The sequence below is a fragment of the Paramisgurnus dabryanus genome, chromosome 22, assembly GCF_030506205.2.
Source record: "Paramisgurnus dabryanus chromosome 22, PD_genome_1.1, whole genome shotgun sequence".
Taxonomy (NCBI): domain Eukaryota; kingdom Metazoa; phylum Chordata; class Actinopteri; order Cypriniformes; family Cobitidae; genus Paramisgurnus; species Paramisgurnus dabryanus.
The window spans coordinates 19212106-19228088 of NC_133358.1; the positions used below are offsets into that span (position 1 = coordinate 19212106).

The window sequence follows — 15983 nt, forward strand, 5'->3', positions numbered from 1 at the left end:
TTCAAGTTTCTGTCTAGTCACTCATTCATCCATCCAGGATTGTTGTCACAATTAATTCCCATTTATCAGTTTCCAGATTTAACTTAAATAAGCTAGCAATGCTGCTGAGTAACTAATCATAATAACTTAAAATTTTCTGGTATTCTATGCTTAAGGGGCCATGGCACAAGACTTTTTTAAGATGTCAAATAAATATTTGTTGTCCCCAGATCACCAGTGTTGGGCAAGTTACTTCCAAAGTGGAATACATTATATATTACAAATTACTGTCATTTGAAAGTAATTAGTTACATTACAATATTACTGACTCTGAACTGTAATGAGTTACACTACTTTTGCGTTACTTTTGAGTTACTTTCATCAAAATAACATGGCATTATGACTAGGCATTATAAAATGTTAAAATGTAGTTTATTGATGCTTATAAATCATCAATAAATATGTTGGCCCTCGAGCTTTGAATAGGCACAGTGAAGACTTATGGCAAAAAACAGTAACAATGACTATCAGAGTCATAAACATGGACAAATGATCTGGTAAAAGTCTGGTAAATGATGGTAGACATACCAAACACAATAGAGCTAGAGCCCACTATAATGCAACCTATAGACTAATAACATGGCAAGACACGCAACCTCTTTTCATTTCTATTCTTTAATTCACTTTTAATTCAGATTCACAGCACAATACCTGGCATGCACTGGGTTGACGCAACTTATCAAAAAGGGCTATTGGAGGATCAGGCCTCAAGGAATACAGCTCATTTTAGTACAATATAAGGATTACATGTTCAAGCAGCACAGGAGACCGATAGAAACTTTCTGTTGCTTTTACTCAGTGCTCTTATTCGCAGAATTTTGCGTATGCGGCGCTACCGGACCTGATTGCGACCACTTCAGTCAATGCTTATACAGCCGCGGACTTCCCAGATTCGGCTCTTTAAGAAACGCGTCAAATACACAATTAAAGTAAAAATGAACATGCTGCATACAGCACCTGGAAACACACACACGCTGCGTCCCAAACCACCTACTTCCATACTATATAGTAGGCAAAGAGTACGAGAAGTAGTGCTTTTCGCCTACTACATAGTATGAAAGTATGCTGTTTGGGACGCAGCCATTACTATTTTACCAGCAGCTTTTTCCTGTGTGGATGCTGGTCGCGCGCATTGGTCAAAAATAAAAAAAATAAAATAACACGTCTTTTTTTGAAATGCATTGTTGTAACGCGCTCGATACTAAGATTGTAACAAGTAAAATATTACCAAAATTTTATTAGTAATGCGTTATATTACTGCGTTACAGCAAAAACTAATATATTAATGTAATATATTATATTTTGTAATGCGTTACTCCCAACACTGCAGATCACATATGTGAAGTTTTAGCTCAAAATACCATATAAATAATTTATTATAGCATGTTAAAATTGACACTTTGTAGGTGTGTGCAAAAATGTGCCATTTTGGGTGTGTTCTTTAAAATGCGAATGAGCGGATGAAGTGCAAACACTGATCACATGGTGATTTGTTGAAATTGAAACTCAATTGTGCTGTGAATTATTTTCTCTCTCTCTTTTTCTCTGTACTAAATGGCAGTGCTGTGATTGGATAGTGCAGATTAAGGGGCTGTATTATTCTAATAAGAGCTCCTTATGACATCATAAGGAGAGCCAAATTTCAACGACCTTTTTTCAAGTTCTTGTAGAGAATGGTATACCAAAATCTTTTTCACATTTTCTAGGTTGATAGAACCACTGGGGACCCAATCAAAGCACTTAAACATGGAAAAAGTCAGATTTTCATGCCATGGCCCCTTTAATTATTTCCCCAACATGAATGTGCTATTTACTTTGCGCAGCAGCTGTAGCCTGGTCCGCCTCGGTCTGCTCGTTCTCTGCCTGGCAGAAGTCAGTGCCGTTTTCTGGCTCAGGGCTTTCAAAAGGAGGGGAACCCTGCTCAGCCTTGCCTCCCTGGTGACCCGGTCCCCCGTTGGCCTCCACGGGGAGGCCTTTGTCTGGGGTGTCGGCGTGCCGCTGTCCAGGAGATTCTGGCTCTTGCTGGCTGTTGGGAGAATGCTGCCTGTGTCTCTCTCTCTCCACCTGCTTGGCTTCCTGGAGCTGAAACACACACAATTCAAAGTGAGTTTAATCATGTATCAGGGCATTTACAAGCTTTCAGACACGTTCTCCTGGGCATCTGGGAGCCTAAAGCCAAGTTGATGAACACCACCTTCTTTAAGCAGGAGGCAAATTAGGAAAACACGTTTTTCTTTAAAACAAAACGTAACACAAGACCAGTATCTTTCAGCATCTAGTTGTATGTGTAGACAATGTATGCTCATAGAGACAGATGGTGGTTTGATAACATGCACCTGGAATATGGGCAAATTATGCGCCAACGTGAATCATGCTTGCTAGTATAATAAAACAATGGCTTAAGGCAAGATAGGATATGGGGCTAAGCACTTGTAGAGGGTAGTGTAGTATCAACATACAAAAATATATAGTATTATGACTAAAATCATCTTTATGCTTTATGCATCACATAGTATATAAATAGCTCAAAGCCCTTGCGTAAATCTCCCGGGATTAAATATTAGGTGGACAACCTCTTCCTCAAGCCAGGTAAATCCCACCCCCTCAATCCCTAATGTTTTAGGCAGGCTTAGCAAAGGGTCCATTGCTAATCTAGTAATAGTACGATAATATTTTATGACTAAAGTTGTACGTAATTATTGGTGGCAGATATCTTCAAACCAGCTCTCTTTGCCAGTAGCAAGCACACTATAACATTCATTACATCATTACACTATTACAATTAAGTGTACTGCATTTATAAATCAGGAAGCACCTTTAATGCAAAATACATATTAATAGAGGACGAGAGATTAATGTGTCTCGTCTCCACAGTTCATATGTTCATCCTCAGAGACCAACCTTTACTACTCAGGTTAAAGGTGGTCTAAGCGAATTAACGCGTTTTAGACCATAAAACATTTTTTGTTACATACAGCAAACATCTCCTCACTATCTGCTTGCTGCCTGTCCGCTGATCAAACTGTAATAAAAACGCGATCTCTGTAGACAGCCCAGGCTTCACAAACGGCAATAACAACACAGTGGCCAAACCTACAAACAGAAACCATAACAAAGTGTTCCAGCCAATAAACGACAAGAAGGATTTGGGGGTGGGGGTTGGGCGCGTTCATGAAAGCACGGAAGGGAGGGGGAGGAGTTAGCTACGCTCCGTCTGTTTGAAAACAATTCAAACGTCAACAAAAACTAACGTCTCGCAGATTCGCTTAGAACGCCTTTAAAGTCTTATTTTCAATATTTTATAGCCGATTAGTTGTGCATAATGGGTTTGGCTGTGTCATAATGTGTGTCACTATATCCAGACTACTAACCGCATGACAGTGCATTATGCTTGGTCCAAAACTTCTGAAGAGGAATATTTTGATCGGTGTCACTACTATGAAATATATCAACTTCATATCTCAACTTCATCCTCAAGCAGCTTTCTGAACCACGCGTATGCAGACAGATCTCTGATTACACCAGTTATTAACATTAGTCTTGGGTCATGCCAACACTAGGTGATGGGTTTATAAAAAAGCACCATATATATATAGATGCACAACACTTTTAGAAACGTTTGCCAACATCAATATAAGGGCCGATTCACACCAGCTGCGTGGCGTGTCTGTTGCGTGTCTTTCGCATGTCAGTTGCGTGGCGTTTTCTATGCCCTTGCTTACCAGAAGCGTTTCTGACACAGCACTGCTGCTGCTAGCCTATGTATGTTGCCTATTGATAAACTGACCTGACGCTTCCAAGACGCTTGCGTGTGGCGTGAAAAATAGGCGTCGGATTCCTAGGATGCACGCGCCTGAGACGTGCGTGTCATGCAGGCGGTGTGCACGGTCAAACCTGCTAACATGGAGCCTAAATAAAAACGGACACGCCACGCATCCGGTGTGAATCGGCTCTAATAAATATCTGAAGGGTTATAGTTGTGCGTAAGGTCTACGCTGTAGGTCAGTGGTTCTCAAACTGGGGGCCGGGGCCCTCAGGGGGGGCACCAGAAGGTGCCAGGGGGGCCGCAGTATTATGAAATTTAAAAAAATACATTAATTTATCATGAATTCTGTGTAATTAAACCAACAGCGCTACTAGGTATAAGTTACTATGTTTTGTTAAATTAAAATGTTACATTTTAGAACTGTTTTTTTCATAAATTTTATTTCAGGGGGGCCACGAAGGAATGCACAGTAAGGGAGGCCGCATGCTTAAAAAGTTTGAGAACCACTGCCTTAGGTTATCCATTGCTCTGTGTAGTCGGACGTGCACCTCGCCAAATTTTCAACAGCACGTCAGTTCTATGCGGACTGCAAGTGCTATGATTGGTCCACTAGAACCACTCCTGTCAGGTAAAAAAAACTGCGTAATAGGTATTTCTGTTTGCGACGGTGAGAACAAAGTTGGGCCTAGTTGAGGAATGATTTAACTCAAACTGCAACATAAGTCACTGTTTATTACTTCCACCACTGCAGGTCTTCTCAAAACATACACAACAAGCTTCTTCTTCATTTGTGGGTTAAACTGGCCAAGCTGCTTCTTCTCTGACGGTCGCGCTGCTACTGTGGTTACACGAATGGATACTGCCTACCACCGGTCTGCATGTGTGTTTGCACGTCGACGAAGTATATATCGTCGCTGCCCGATGAAACTCACGTATGTCCAAAAAGGTTACTTTTCAGGAAGTGAAAAAAAAAAACACAGGTTTTTCAAAAGCAGTTGAATGTAGCGTTGTCATACTTGGTACGGCATCTTTACATGCAACCATATTCTTGCCAGTGTAATGATATAATCCACATTTGAGCGACGATATGAAAACCGACGATATGAAAACCGACGTGTAACCTACACGGTCACGGCTACGCCGTAATACGTCTGGTTTGGATCTTTGGTGGCAGTTTTGTTGATCTTTCCGACCCTGCTTGCCACTATCTTTGAAAACGTGGGATTTCCTTAACACAAACATTGCACATTGCAGAACTGTCTGCAGACTGGTGAATGTAGTCAAGTCAGTAGGCATGTTCGATTTCATGCCGAGCTGCGCAGACAAACAGGAATATGACAAAATCACAGCGAGTGCAACACAAGAGCATACTGCTCCGTATGCTTACATATAATTCTTGCAGAACTTTACTGTCATAAACCTGTCAATCATGACGTTAAACACGTTAGCTTAAAGGGACATTCCACGTTTTTTGAAAATATGCTCATTTTCCAGCTCCTGTAGAGTTAAACATTAGATTTTTACCGTTTTGGAATCCATTCAGCTAATCTCCGGGTCTGGCGCTAGCACTTTTTAGCATAGCTTAGCACAATCCATTGAATCTGATTAGACCATTAGCATTGCGATTAAAAATAACCAAAGAGTTTAAATATTTTTCCTTTTTAAAACTTGACTCTTCTGTAGCAACTTTTAATTTTCCTGTCGGTCTTAGTACACGAAGGAATGAAAATCGAAACTCTTGGGTAATTTTTAGCGTGATGCTAATGGTCTAATCAGATTCAATGGATTGTGCTAAGCTATGCTAAAAGTGTTAGCGCCTGACCCGGAGATCGGCTGAGTGGATTACAAAACGGTAAGATTAAAATGTTTAACTCTAACGACGCATTCACACGGGGCATAAGCGTTGACGCTTCCCATTCACTTTTAATGGGTGATGTCAAGCGTTGGCGAACTGTATTGTGGATCCGTTGGCGCAGCGTCAGTGCCGTTACTCGCGGCAGAAGTTGAACATTTCTCAACTTTTCAAGCGGCAACGCGTGCGTCAGCCAATCATATCGTCTTATGCAAAAAACCTAGGCAGAGCCAGCCAATTACATTTATGGAGCTTGTGTTGCGGCCACAGTGATTGAATGTTGGCCACGCTTCAGACAAGCCTTCCGTTAAGCGTTAACGCTTACGCCCCATGTGAATACACCGTAAGAAAGCTGGAAAATTCAAAAAAAGTGGAATGTCCCTTGATAAATTTTTCCGATCAGCCGTTCTAGAAACCACCGATCAGCCGATAATGATCAGCACCTGATGAACGTTCACCCATGACGGATGTTAAAACCAGATGTAAACAGGGCCACACAACCTAAGAGGAAAACCATTTCAATCACACTCCTACAAAACACATAAACATGGTTAAGACAGATGAAAAGTACAAATTATCCATGGATGGGACGACAGCAGGCAATAACGCAGCGAAGCCAAGACAAGCAGATCAGAGCGAGACATCTGAGAGACATCAGAGAGAGAGAGAGAGAGAGAGAGGGATACTAAGAGCTAGAGTGATGGATGATGGTGATTTACACAAACCAGAAAAACTATAAGATCAAGCAAACTTCAAGGCAGTCCTCTCACTCTTTACCTGACGATCACGCTTTCTGGATGCCAAAGACCAACTGATCTTGTGATTTGTAAGCTATATTTTGAGGAGGTGGGGAGGAGGAGAGGCATCAACCAAAGAGAAAGAAGAGATGTTAGATCAAGACGTTATTTCCCCGTATTACCAGACGAGAGGCGTCAAATGCACTCACTGCTTGGTTTTCCATGCGGGCGAAAATCACATTCAGCATCTGGGTGAGGGTGGCCTTGGCCGTGGTCTGGTTGATGAGGTTTTTACTGGCCAGATAGATGTTGTAGCACGTTCTCACAGCTTGTAGCACGGTGCCTTCATGGATCTCAATTTGTTGGGAGGTCACGGCTGTTAGCAAGGCCTGCCAAGACAAGACAAGGACAAAATAAACACATGTATCAGCACATTATGTAGCAATACTTTTTAGGAATGTAGCCAAACAATAGGGAGCGTTATTATTTACTACTTGATCTGTTGGGAGTCTTTGTAAAGTTCAGAGATTAAGGTCAGCATGCCGATGTATAAAAAAGCTTTCAGGAGCCATGAATCCACATTCCAAAATGAGATTTGTAAAACAATAGCTTAGTCAAATGTTGGCATGGAAATGTGAGCACTACAGGTTAGGGCAGTTTCACATGTAAAAGAATCATTCGCTTGGTATTTTAGTTTATATTTCCTTAGATATTTTCTTCAGTTTTTATGTACGAGTTTAATTTTCATCACATGGTGAGAGAAATCATAAAGTAAATTATTGTGGGAGAAAAGTTTGGGTTACAGAAGTGCAATTCCATGCAAATGTCAATCTTTTCATTAAAAGGAAATTTTTTAACCTTACTGATATCTTAGATGTCAATAATTGGTGGTTTAAATACCCATGCAAAGTCTGTTTTAAAATGATTTTTTGTTTATAAGTAAGTGTTCATTTCTGAATTGTCACTTCCATAACAGAGATTTTTTTTATTATAGCACTTACACATGAAAAAAGTCATGATATGGCCCCTTTAAAGGTGACATAGAATGATTGAACGGGGTATTTATCCTTGTTTTGTGATGTGACATGTAGACAAACATTTTTTTGTTTGGGTCTGTAATGCCTTAGAAGCTTCCTAAAAACCTCTCTCAGATAGCTCTATTAGGGTGGGGGATTTTAAACAAGTGGTTTTGCACCTATTTGGCTCCCCCTACTGGCTTAACTTGCAATCTCATTACTGATTGGCTGACTTTGCTGCCACTCAAAAAATGTAGCCAATTATTTTAAAGTGGAGGGGCAGTGAGATGCCTGTGATGTCATAAGCATCAGTTTTTCAGATTGGGCCGTTTTCTGGCTGACATTTCTAAAAGTGGAATTTCTATGAGACTGAGATGTTTAGCATGTTTAGCACATTTTGTATGTTTGTGAATGTGGGTAGACTACCATTATTCAACAAAGACAAGGTAAAAATTTTTTTTATTCTCTTTCCCCTTTAAACAAACAATACTGGATGACACAAAGCATGCCATTAAACCTAAGGCTGACCTTTATAATTTGCAATTGGACGCCCTCATCTGTCTGCGGTCCCTGGAAACAGCCGCATATTGTCTCGATGATCCTGTCGATGAGCTTTTTTCCTGGGATAGTGTTGTCTGGCGCGCTGCCTGTCAGGTGACCATATGCTATGAGTTTCTGCAAAACCATAAAAGTGGCACGTCAGATCTCACGAATCCCACGAGAGGCATACTGACAACAGCTCTGTGATACACTGACCTGTAAACAGTCTAAAGAGGTGATGACGATGCGAGGACATTTGGACTGGCATGCTAACTCGAACGGTAGAAAGTACTTGTCTGCTTCGACGAAGCTGGTCTTGGATTTGATTGGTGGCAAAGTACTGGAGCTCGACTTGTTATCCTCAGCTGGTGGGCTGCAAAACAATATGCATCATCAATGTGAATTGTGTTTGGTATAAATGAGATCAATCTATAATGTACAGGCCTAAAGAAATTCAGGATGACCTTGGATCATTGTAAGAAGACTCGTACGCAACATTTTACTAAAATTCCTAAAAGAAAAAAATTATTTTCCAGGAAAAGTGTTTATAATTTTAAAGCTGTAAATATCATTTAAGTAAAATGATGCAATAAGCCCAAGGCAATGTAAATATTGTGGAAGCACTGAATTCATAGCATTACATTTAGAGATGTGTCATTTCCAGCTATTGCAAATCTTTCCAGTACAGATGAAAAATCTGAACTTCTAGCTGAAAAATACTTGTTGTGCACCACTAAATGCAGGACCCATATACTTTTACTTCGGAGAAATGGAGGAAGCCCTCAAGCCTTTTTTAAAGAGCCTCACTGCAGTGGATGTGACCTAGACTGCAATTTCTCACTTTATATCAAGCCAGTACATCAGAGAAAAAGACCGGCATCAACAGAGCTGGAGATGAGCCAGGTCAGGCTGTCTGCTGGGACTGCTGTGACTGAGCTAGAAGCTTTACGAGTTTTTTTCAGCGAGTCGGGCTGATGAGAGCAGTGGGACACAGGAGTTGGGAAGGGCGATGGTGGAGAGTGTGATGAAGAGTAAAACAGTGCACGGGAGGGACAGACTAAAAAGAGTGGATGGGAAGTAAAGGAGTGGAAGATAAACATCAGCTGCAACCTATTTCCATACTATACTGTATGTAGAATGCTGCAAACAAGATTAGGATTGATGTATAACAGTATAGTGAATCACATTAAGTTAAAAATAGTATGTCACACATGCCTCAATCGTATTGAGTTTAATTTTTTCCTTTTGTATTCCAACATGTTTTCTGGGCTACCACTACCCAAAATGCCCCACCAAAGCAGCATATAAATGTTTAAGCCTAAAATGAATGACTAGTTTCAAACTCACAAATTAGCTCTAGGGCTGCCAAACGATTAGTAACGATTAATCACATACAATGTAAAAGTTTGTATTTGCATAATATATGTTTGTGTACTGTGTGTAATTATTATGTATAAATGAAGAGTTTGGTTCCAAAACGCAATAAACGCCATTTTTGAAAAAAAATGAGTTACTGCCGGAATCAGTATTATATCAGGTCAGTATAAAAGTAAATTCTTATTTTACGCAAAATCCTATATCCGCAGTGTTATTCGTGTTTATATCTTTTCTCCATTTTTCCCCTAACCGCGATAAACGCCACTCCTCCTTTTCTACAGAATGCAATAAATCCGCTCCACAAATTACAGCACACCATTCCAAGCATCGCGTACGCGTTGAGTACAAGGAATCTTAGTTTTCCTCATCTACTTTGTACTTCGTGATCAACAAACAAACCAAAACAAAATAATACTTTAATGGCATTGATAAACCTGTGATGGTTTTCTGTAACGGATAAGCCATTAACATCTAATAATTTATGCGAAAGGCACTCCGGAGACGGGTGCTTGTTCTCCCGACAGCCTTAAGCTCTGTCATGCCAACACATTGACCCCAGGGGATCTTATTAAAACTTTCCATAATTTTACTCAAAGTCAACAAAAATCGAGCAGGACCAAAACAATTTACAGCTGATCGCTGTGAAAAATTTTAAGCGACGACGTCAAGTATAACCGCAGCAATGACAGTGTTCTTGATATGACAGTAAGTGTTTTTGATTAATGCCATTAATGTTTATTTTTTTATCAGTGTATAACACTAGTCAACTAAATGAATATAACATGGCAAAGATTAATGCACATTTATATAGGTTATTGATTCAATAGATTTATTGCATTTTGTGGAAAAAAATAACCAGTTTTTATAATAAATCTTTAAAAATCAAGTTATGGATTTGAATTTTTTATGTTTTTATAACCTAAAGATGCTATGTGAAGTTTGTAACAGAAAATAGTTGTTTTCATCTGGTCACTTTCTCGGTATAGAAAACACGTTTTTACCTAAATTTGTCAAAATGGATTTATTGCGTTTTGGAACCAAACTCTTCATATATAAATACACACATACATGTATAAATTTTAGAAAATTTTATTTATAATATAGCAGCGCCACCGCGCCAACTATAATCAAAAATGTATCACGCGCTATGATGTGCTTCCTGAACATTGAACAACGGTCCGTGTGAATCAGATCCATGCGCGTATAATGCGCGTCATAGGAATTTAACGAGGCTTCGAGGCAGAATTTTCGAGGAATTTTTTTAATCGAGTTAATCGAGTAACTGGATGAATCGTTTCAGCCCTAACATATATGATGTTTAATATAAATTTTATGTAGAGGTGATATAAATTTTATATAAATTATATAAAATTAACATAAACAAACATAAAAAATGCTGTTTAAGTGCAGTTCATTATTAGTTCATGTTTACTAATGAACCTACCTTATTGTAAAGTGTTACCCAATAAAGAAACCTTTTCTATTTTATCTGATTCTTAAGTTTGCAAACGTATCAAATAGATCCTTTAAAAAGACGCAGGTTATCAGTTTCAGTTAGTCCGACAACTAGTTACCCACCACCCGAAATTGCCTATTTCCATACTATACAGTAGACGAAAATCAGTATGCTAAATGTCTGGTATGCCCGAAATGTCCGTATGCAAAAAAAAGTATGTGAGAAAAATGGTAGACTGCTTCCACCAAGATTTTTCAGTATGCAACCGATTGTCACTTTTTTCTATCCCATGAGACTACGGGAGCTGAGGAGCTAACAAACTTAGAGGGGCTCTATCATCCAATGGCTAATGTAGACGGTTTAAGCAGTAACAACATAAACAAACGACTTTCGTGTGTAAACTCCGCAAAGAATCAATAACAACAAAGTCCTTTTACAAATAAAATAAACAACAAGTAGATTATCTTAGTTAAAATCATAGCTAAAGTATATCAAAAACTACACTGAGCTAACGTTACTGTTTAAAATGTCTACTATATGATGTATACAATCTTTAAATACAGATTGGCTTCCAACCCCCCCTTTACATAGCAGTGATCCATGATCACTGTCTCCTCTCGTCTTTATGAAACCAAAACATTAGTTATTTTCGATGAGGTATTTGTTCCAGAATTCAGTTTAGTCACTAGTCAGACCATAAAACAAACAAAGATCAAAATTTAAGTTCCGCCCAGACGCGTAAATGCGACAACGCAAGTGCTTCCTCTGAAACCATTAATATACTTGGTAAGAAGTTTATAAATTTGAATGCAGCCATGCAGTGTTACTGTGGCAAAAAGATCTTAAGGGGGTCGCACACCGGACGAGAAGAACAGCGTAACTTGGAGGTATCGTACACAGGAAGTGCACATTAAATAGCGCGAGCTTAGTCAGATAGCGTCTGCTTTAAAATGCAAAAAATACGTTAGCAGCCAATTTTAATCGCTAACGATTTGGGACAAATATGTTGTGTTTTAGGTGGTGTTTACACAAGAACGCTTGAGGGTGAAAACGTAAAAATATTTTATCGGATGTGCCTTTCGTTTACACGGTGACAGCGATTTTGGGGCTTAAAAACGCAATAAAGTGAAACCACCCTCCAGAGTGGAAATCTTAAAAACGCTCTACCGTTGTGTTCCCGTCTAAAGGGTAAAAACGCAAAAGTCTGCTCACGCTGGCTCTCGTTGCATACGCGTTTACGTCACAGGCATGTGCCTGTTCAGGACACTAACAACAAACATGTTGAATTATTTCCATACGTCGGACCTTCAAGTTGCCATAGCAGCTGTGATAAATAATCAAGTCTTTCCAGCAGTTGTACGAACTATTCACAGCTAGAGAAGGCGCATCAATTACCTCCATCAAATTGTTGATGCGCCAATTAATCGGAAGCAACCCAGACGGCTCTGGACGAGCACTGGGAGAACCAGGAAGAAGGCTGTATGCAGGCGTGTGGACTTGGTGTTGTTGTGCGTCAGTGCTTCACATTGCCACCTAGCCGCTTGGAGTGCATACTACATCGAATATCACACACTTTTGCACTCGAAGTCGGCTACAGTATAACAAAGTTCTTCCCATTGGCTCAGCTCAATTTCCCTCCTTTCTGCTCCTCACATTTCATTCATTCAATCTCATTAATCTGTCTGTGGAGGGATTAGCCAGCTTTCACTTTTAATTGACATAAATTGAGCTGTGGCAAGGCTACGAGGGAAAAGCCTGGAGCTCCTTGGAGTCCAGAGATTACCTCACATGACTCTTGCTCAGCTTGAACTCTCTTACCATAACAAACCCAAGTAAGTATCCAGTAAGCTCATATACAAGACATCACCAATACATCTGAGAAAGATACCCTGACCTGCTGAATGTCGGGAAATGACAAAGTATCATATCGTGAAAACTGCACGTCAGATGCATACAGACTGGATTTTGCCAGGGTGAGCGAGAGAAAGAGAGTGTACCGGACAAAGGTCAACAAACAGAGAGAAACAACAAAAGAGGGAAATATCAAAATCATGCAAGAACAGACACAAAGCAAGACAGCTGGAGGGAAACAGGTGAAGTGTGAATTAGTGCTTGTAAAAGGTGAATGGATGCTGCCCCGGGGAGCCATACGAGATGAAGGGCTGAGAGACGGGATTGAGAATGGGCTGGTGTGGCCCTGCAGAGAGCTCCGTCCACAGCATGTCTCATTCTTGTGTCCTGGACACACAGTGAGGTCTCCAAGCAATTTAACAACAACATAGGCCGAGAGAGGCATTTTCCATCAGTAATGAATACACACTAATCACATTGAGGGCAAGAGCACAAAGGGACTGCGTGTGGTTAGCCTCTGGAAAATGTCAGCACTGCATTATAAGCATTAGGCATGGCAATAATAAATAAGAACTTGAAATAAATGTTAAATATCTCAACGCAAGAGGTATAAACAACTTACCTTAAATTTTCTGATTCTGCCTTGATTTCCTCTGAAAAGAAAGAGAGAAAACAGATTTACAGAACTGTGGCGCACAGAAAAAAGATATCTCACCATAGAGACTAATAATGGCAGAATTAAATACAGATTTAATCAGATGGTTGTCTTGTTTACCGTTCCTTAAAAGTTCAAGAGGAGCTTTAAAGATGCACTATGGCGTTATGTAAATATCAAGGGGCATTGCAATTTTGAAAAATTCCCCCCATAACATCCTGAAGGAACAAGAGACCTACATTAAACATGTTTTTGCATTTTTTTAAGAAAACGCTGTGACTTTGCAGTGACTAAAGTCTTCTGAATGGTTTTAAGGATGCTGCTATAGCAATTGCTAGGATTTATTGGGTGGTTGCTAAGGCATGGACCACGTTAACCTGCAAGGTGCTATTATAATGGGATTTTGGCAATATTGCGATTAAACTTTACCTCATGTAAACGCAATACTTCGATAAAAATAATGCTATTAAGCGCATAATCGCAGCAAGTATAATCGTATTGTACAATACTTTTTTAAAAATATCAAATTAATCTTTGGTGTCCCCAGAGTACATATGTGAAGTTTTCACTCAAAATATCATATAGATAATTTATTATATCAAGTTAAAATTGTCACTTGACACTTATGTGCAAAAATGTGCGATTTTGGGTGTGTCCTTTAAATGCAAATGAGCTAATCTCTGCACTAAATGGCAGTGGCGTGGTTGCATAGTGCAGATTAAGGGGCGGTATTATCCCCTTCTGACATCACCAGGGGAGCCAAAATTTCAATGACCTATTTTTCACATGCTTGCAGAGAATGGTTTACCAAAACTAAGTTACTGGGTTGATCTTATTCACATTTTATAGGTTGATAAAAGGACTGGGGACAAAATTATATCACTTAAACATGAAAAAAACTCAGATTTTTATAGTATGTCCCCTTTAAAACAAGTGCCTGTACGACGTTTTTAATCGCAGTATGTGACCATGTAAAAGCTTTAACCACATCCATACCACAATAACTGAAATACGTGTTTTTGTCATGATCTTTAGCACACATTCATTTTAAACTTGACATAAGGAAGTTTTCCCTGAACTCTCTCAACACGACTCACTGTCAGCAGTCTGTCTTCATCCAGAAACAGCTTAAATAACCAACAGCAGCATATAAAACCGTTACAGGCACTTTCATAATATGTCTGTCTTCATCACGGCACTGAATAACAAAATATATCCATAAGAATGTGTTGGCATTTAACGAAAGTAAATTAAGTAGATGTGAGTTCATCATTTGTGGTCTGCTGTCCGAAGTTGGATGTGTCCAACCTCAAATTTCTATGGTATTGTGATCGCTACATGTAGCGCACATCCCTCCATCAATAAAAGTCTACTGGATTTATTCATGTTTTATTATTGACCAAGCAGAGATGGAGGAATCAAATCATGTTCTTCTGAGGTGGTTTTCATTGAAATCAAATATAAAAACAGCTCCATTATTTGTGCCGTGCTGAACATTCCTTAGACATTTAAACTACCAACACTGTAAAATATATTTAAATTTAAAACCTCTTCCTAAAAAAAAATCACTCATTACCAAGATGAAAGAAAACACAGAGTCTACGATGTACTAACGAGAATCAGTGACGTAAATTTTCTCGATTCAATAGCGCACAACTCTTTTGGTCATTCCTCACAGGTCAGGATTTCTGCCTGCAGTCTGTGATGGTGTTTTGATTGGTAGTTTGGGTTGAACATGTTAGTGCTGCACAAGAGCCTCTGGTCACGTAGAGTTATGAATGACTAAGTGTTTGGCATGGGAACAATGTAATACTGTAGACAGACGATATTTCCTCCCCGCTGCAGTAAACAATGATGAGTATAGCAGTATAACAACATTTACACACTGTGCTAACAGACAGGATACAACTGCTCCTTAACAAAACGTGGGGAGTAATTATTAACGCAACTACAAATAGCATTAAAAAAGTCAAAATGTATAGTTTTAACTAGCATATTGCTTAAAGAAATATTCCATTTTCTTAAAAGAAAAATCCAGATAATTTACTTACCACCATGTCATCCAAAATGTTGATGTCTTTCTTTGTTCAGTTTATTGTTTAAAATGGTCGGCAAATGTGCGTTTTATATATGTAACACGTAGGGGTGGGACGGTTGTCATGACCACCGCACCACCGCGGTGGTGCAATGCCACCGCAGTGGTGAAGTGCCACCGGCGGTTGTGTGACATCACATATCAGGTGAATGATTAAACAAAATAATAAGTAAAAATTGCAGTTTTTTTTACACGTGAAATAATAATAACAAAAGTTGTACAGTAATTTAAAGCCTAAGATACAAATTTATAACATTGTTTTATGTTAATACACAAATCTCCGCTACATTACCATGTATGGCTTTTCCACTAAACTGGTGGATTTTAGCATAACTCAGCACGTTGGAGTTTAGCCATGTCACTGTGTTGTGCGCCTGCTTTAGTTTCTTTTGGTCTCCAGTGACAGTGATACATACACATCACGTTTGTCTTTTGTTGTGAAATAAAAATTTTACCAGGTTAAAGTCGCGCGCATCAGGAAGCGCATTTAGTGAAACTTTATTTTCTTTCACCAGTTAAACCACCCTAACCCCCTCATGGACCCCACCACCGCAACACCGGCGGTTGTTGTTGATGGTTCCACCGCGGTGGTAAAAATT

General features: G+C 39.4%; 1 protein-coding gene across 2 annotated transcripts in view; it reads right to left on the reverse strand.

Annotated features, from left to right (window-relative positions):
* The window catches only part of arfgef1 (ADP-ribosylation factor guanine nucleotide-exchange factor 1 (brefeldin A-inhibited)), a 75915-nt gene that overhangs the window by 33610 nt on the left and 26322 nt on the right, over nucleotides 1-15983 (reverse strand). The window contains exons 2-7 of one of the 2 annotated variants that reach the window (XM_065258091.1): nucleotides 13257-13287; nucleotides 8167-8323; nucleotides 7939-8085; nucleotides 6604-6783; nucleotides 6435-6488; nucleotides 1854-2121 (exon numbers count right to left, since the gene is read on the reverse strand). In XM_065258091.1, coding sequence (XP_065114163.1) covers nucleotides 1854-2121; nucleotides 6435-6488; nucleotides 6604-6783; nucleotides 7939-8085; nucleotides 8167-8323; nucleotides 13257-13287 — 837 coding nt within the window. The remainder of the gene's footprint in view (nucleotides 1-1853; nucleotides 2122-6434; nucleotides 6489-6603; nucleotides 6784-7938; nucleotides 8086-8166; nucleotides 8324-13256; nucleotides 13288-15983) is intronic. The other variant, XM_065258092.1, reaches the window with a different exon arrangement.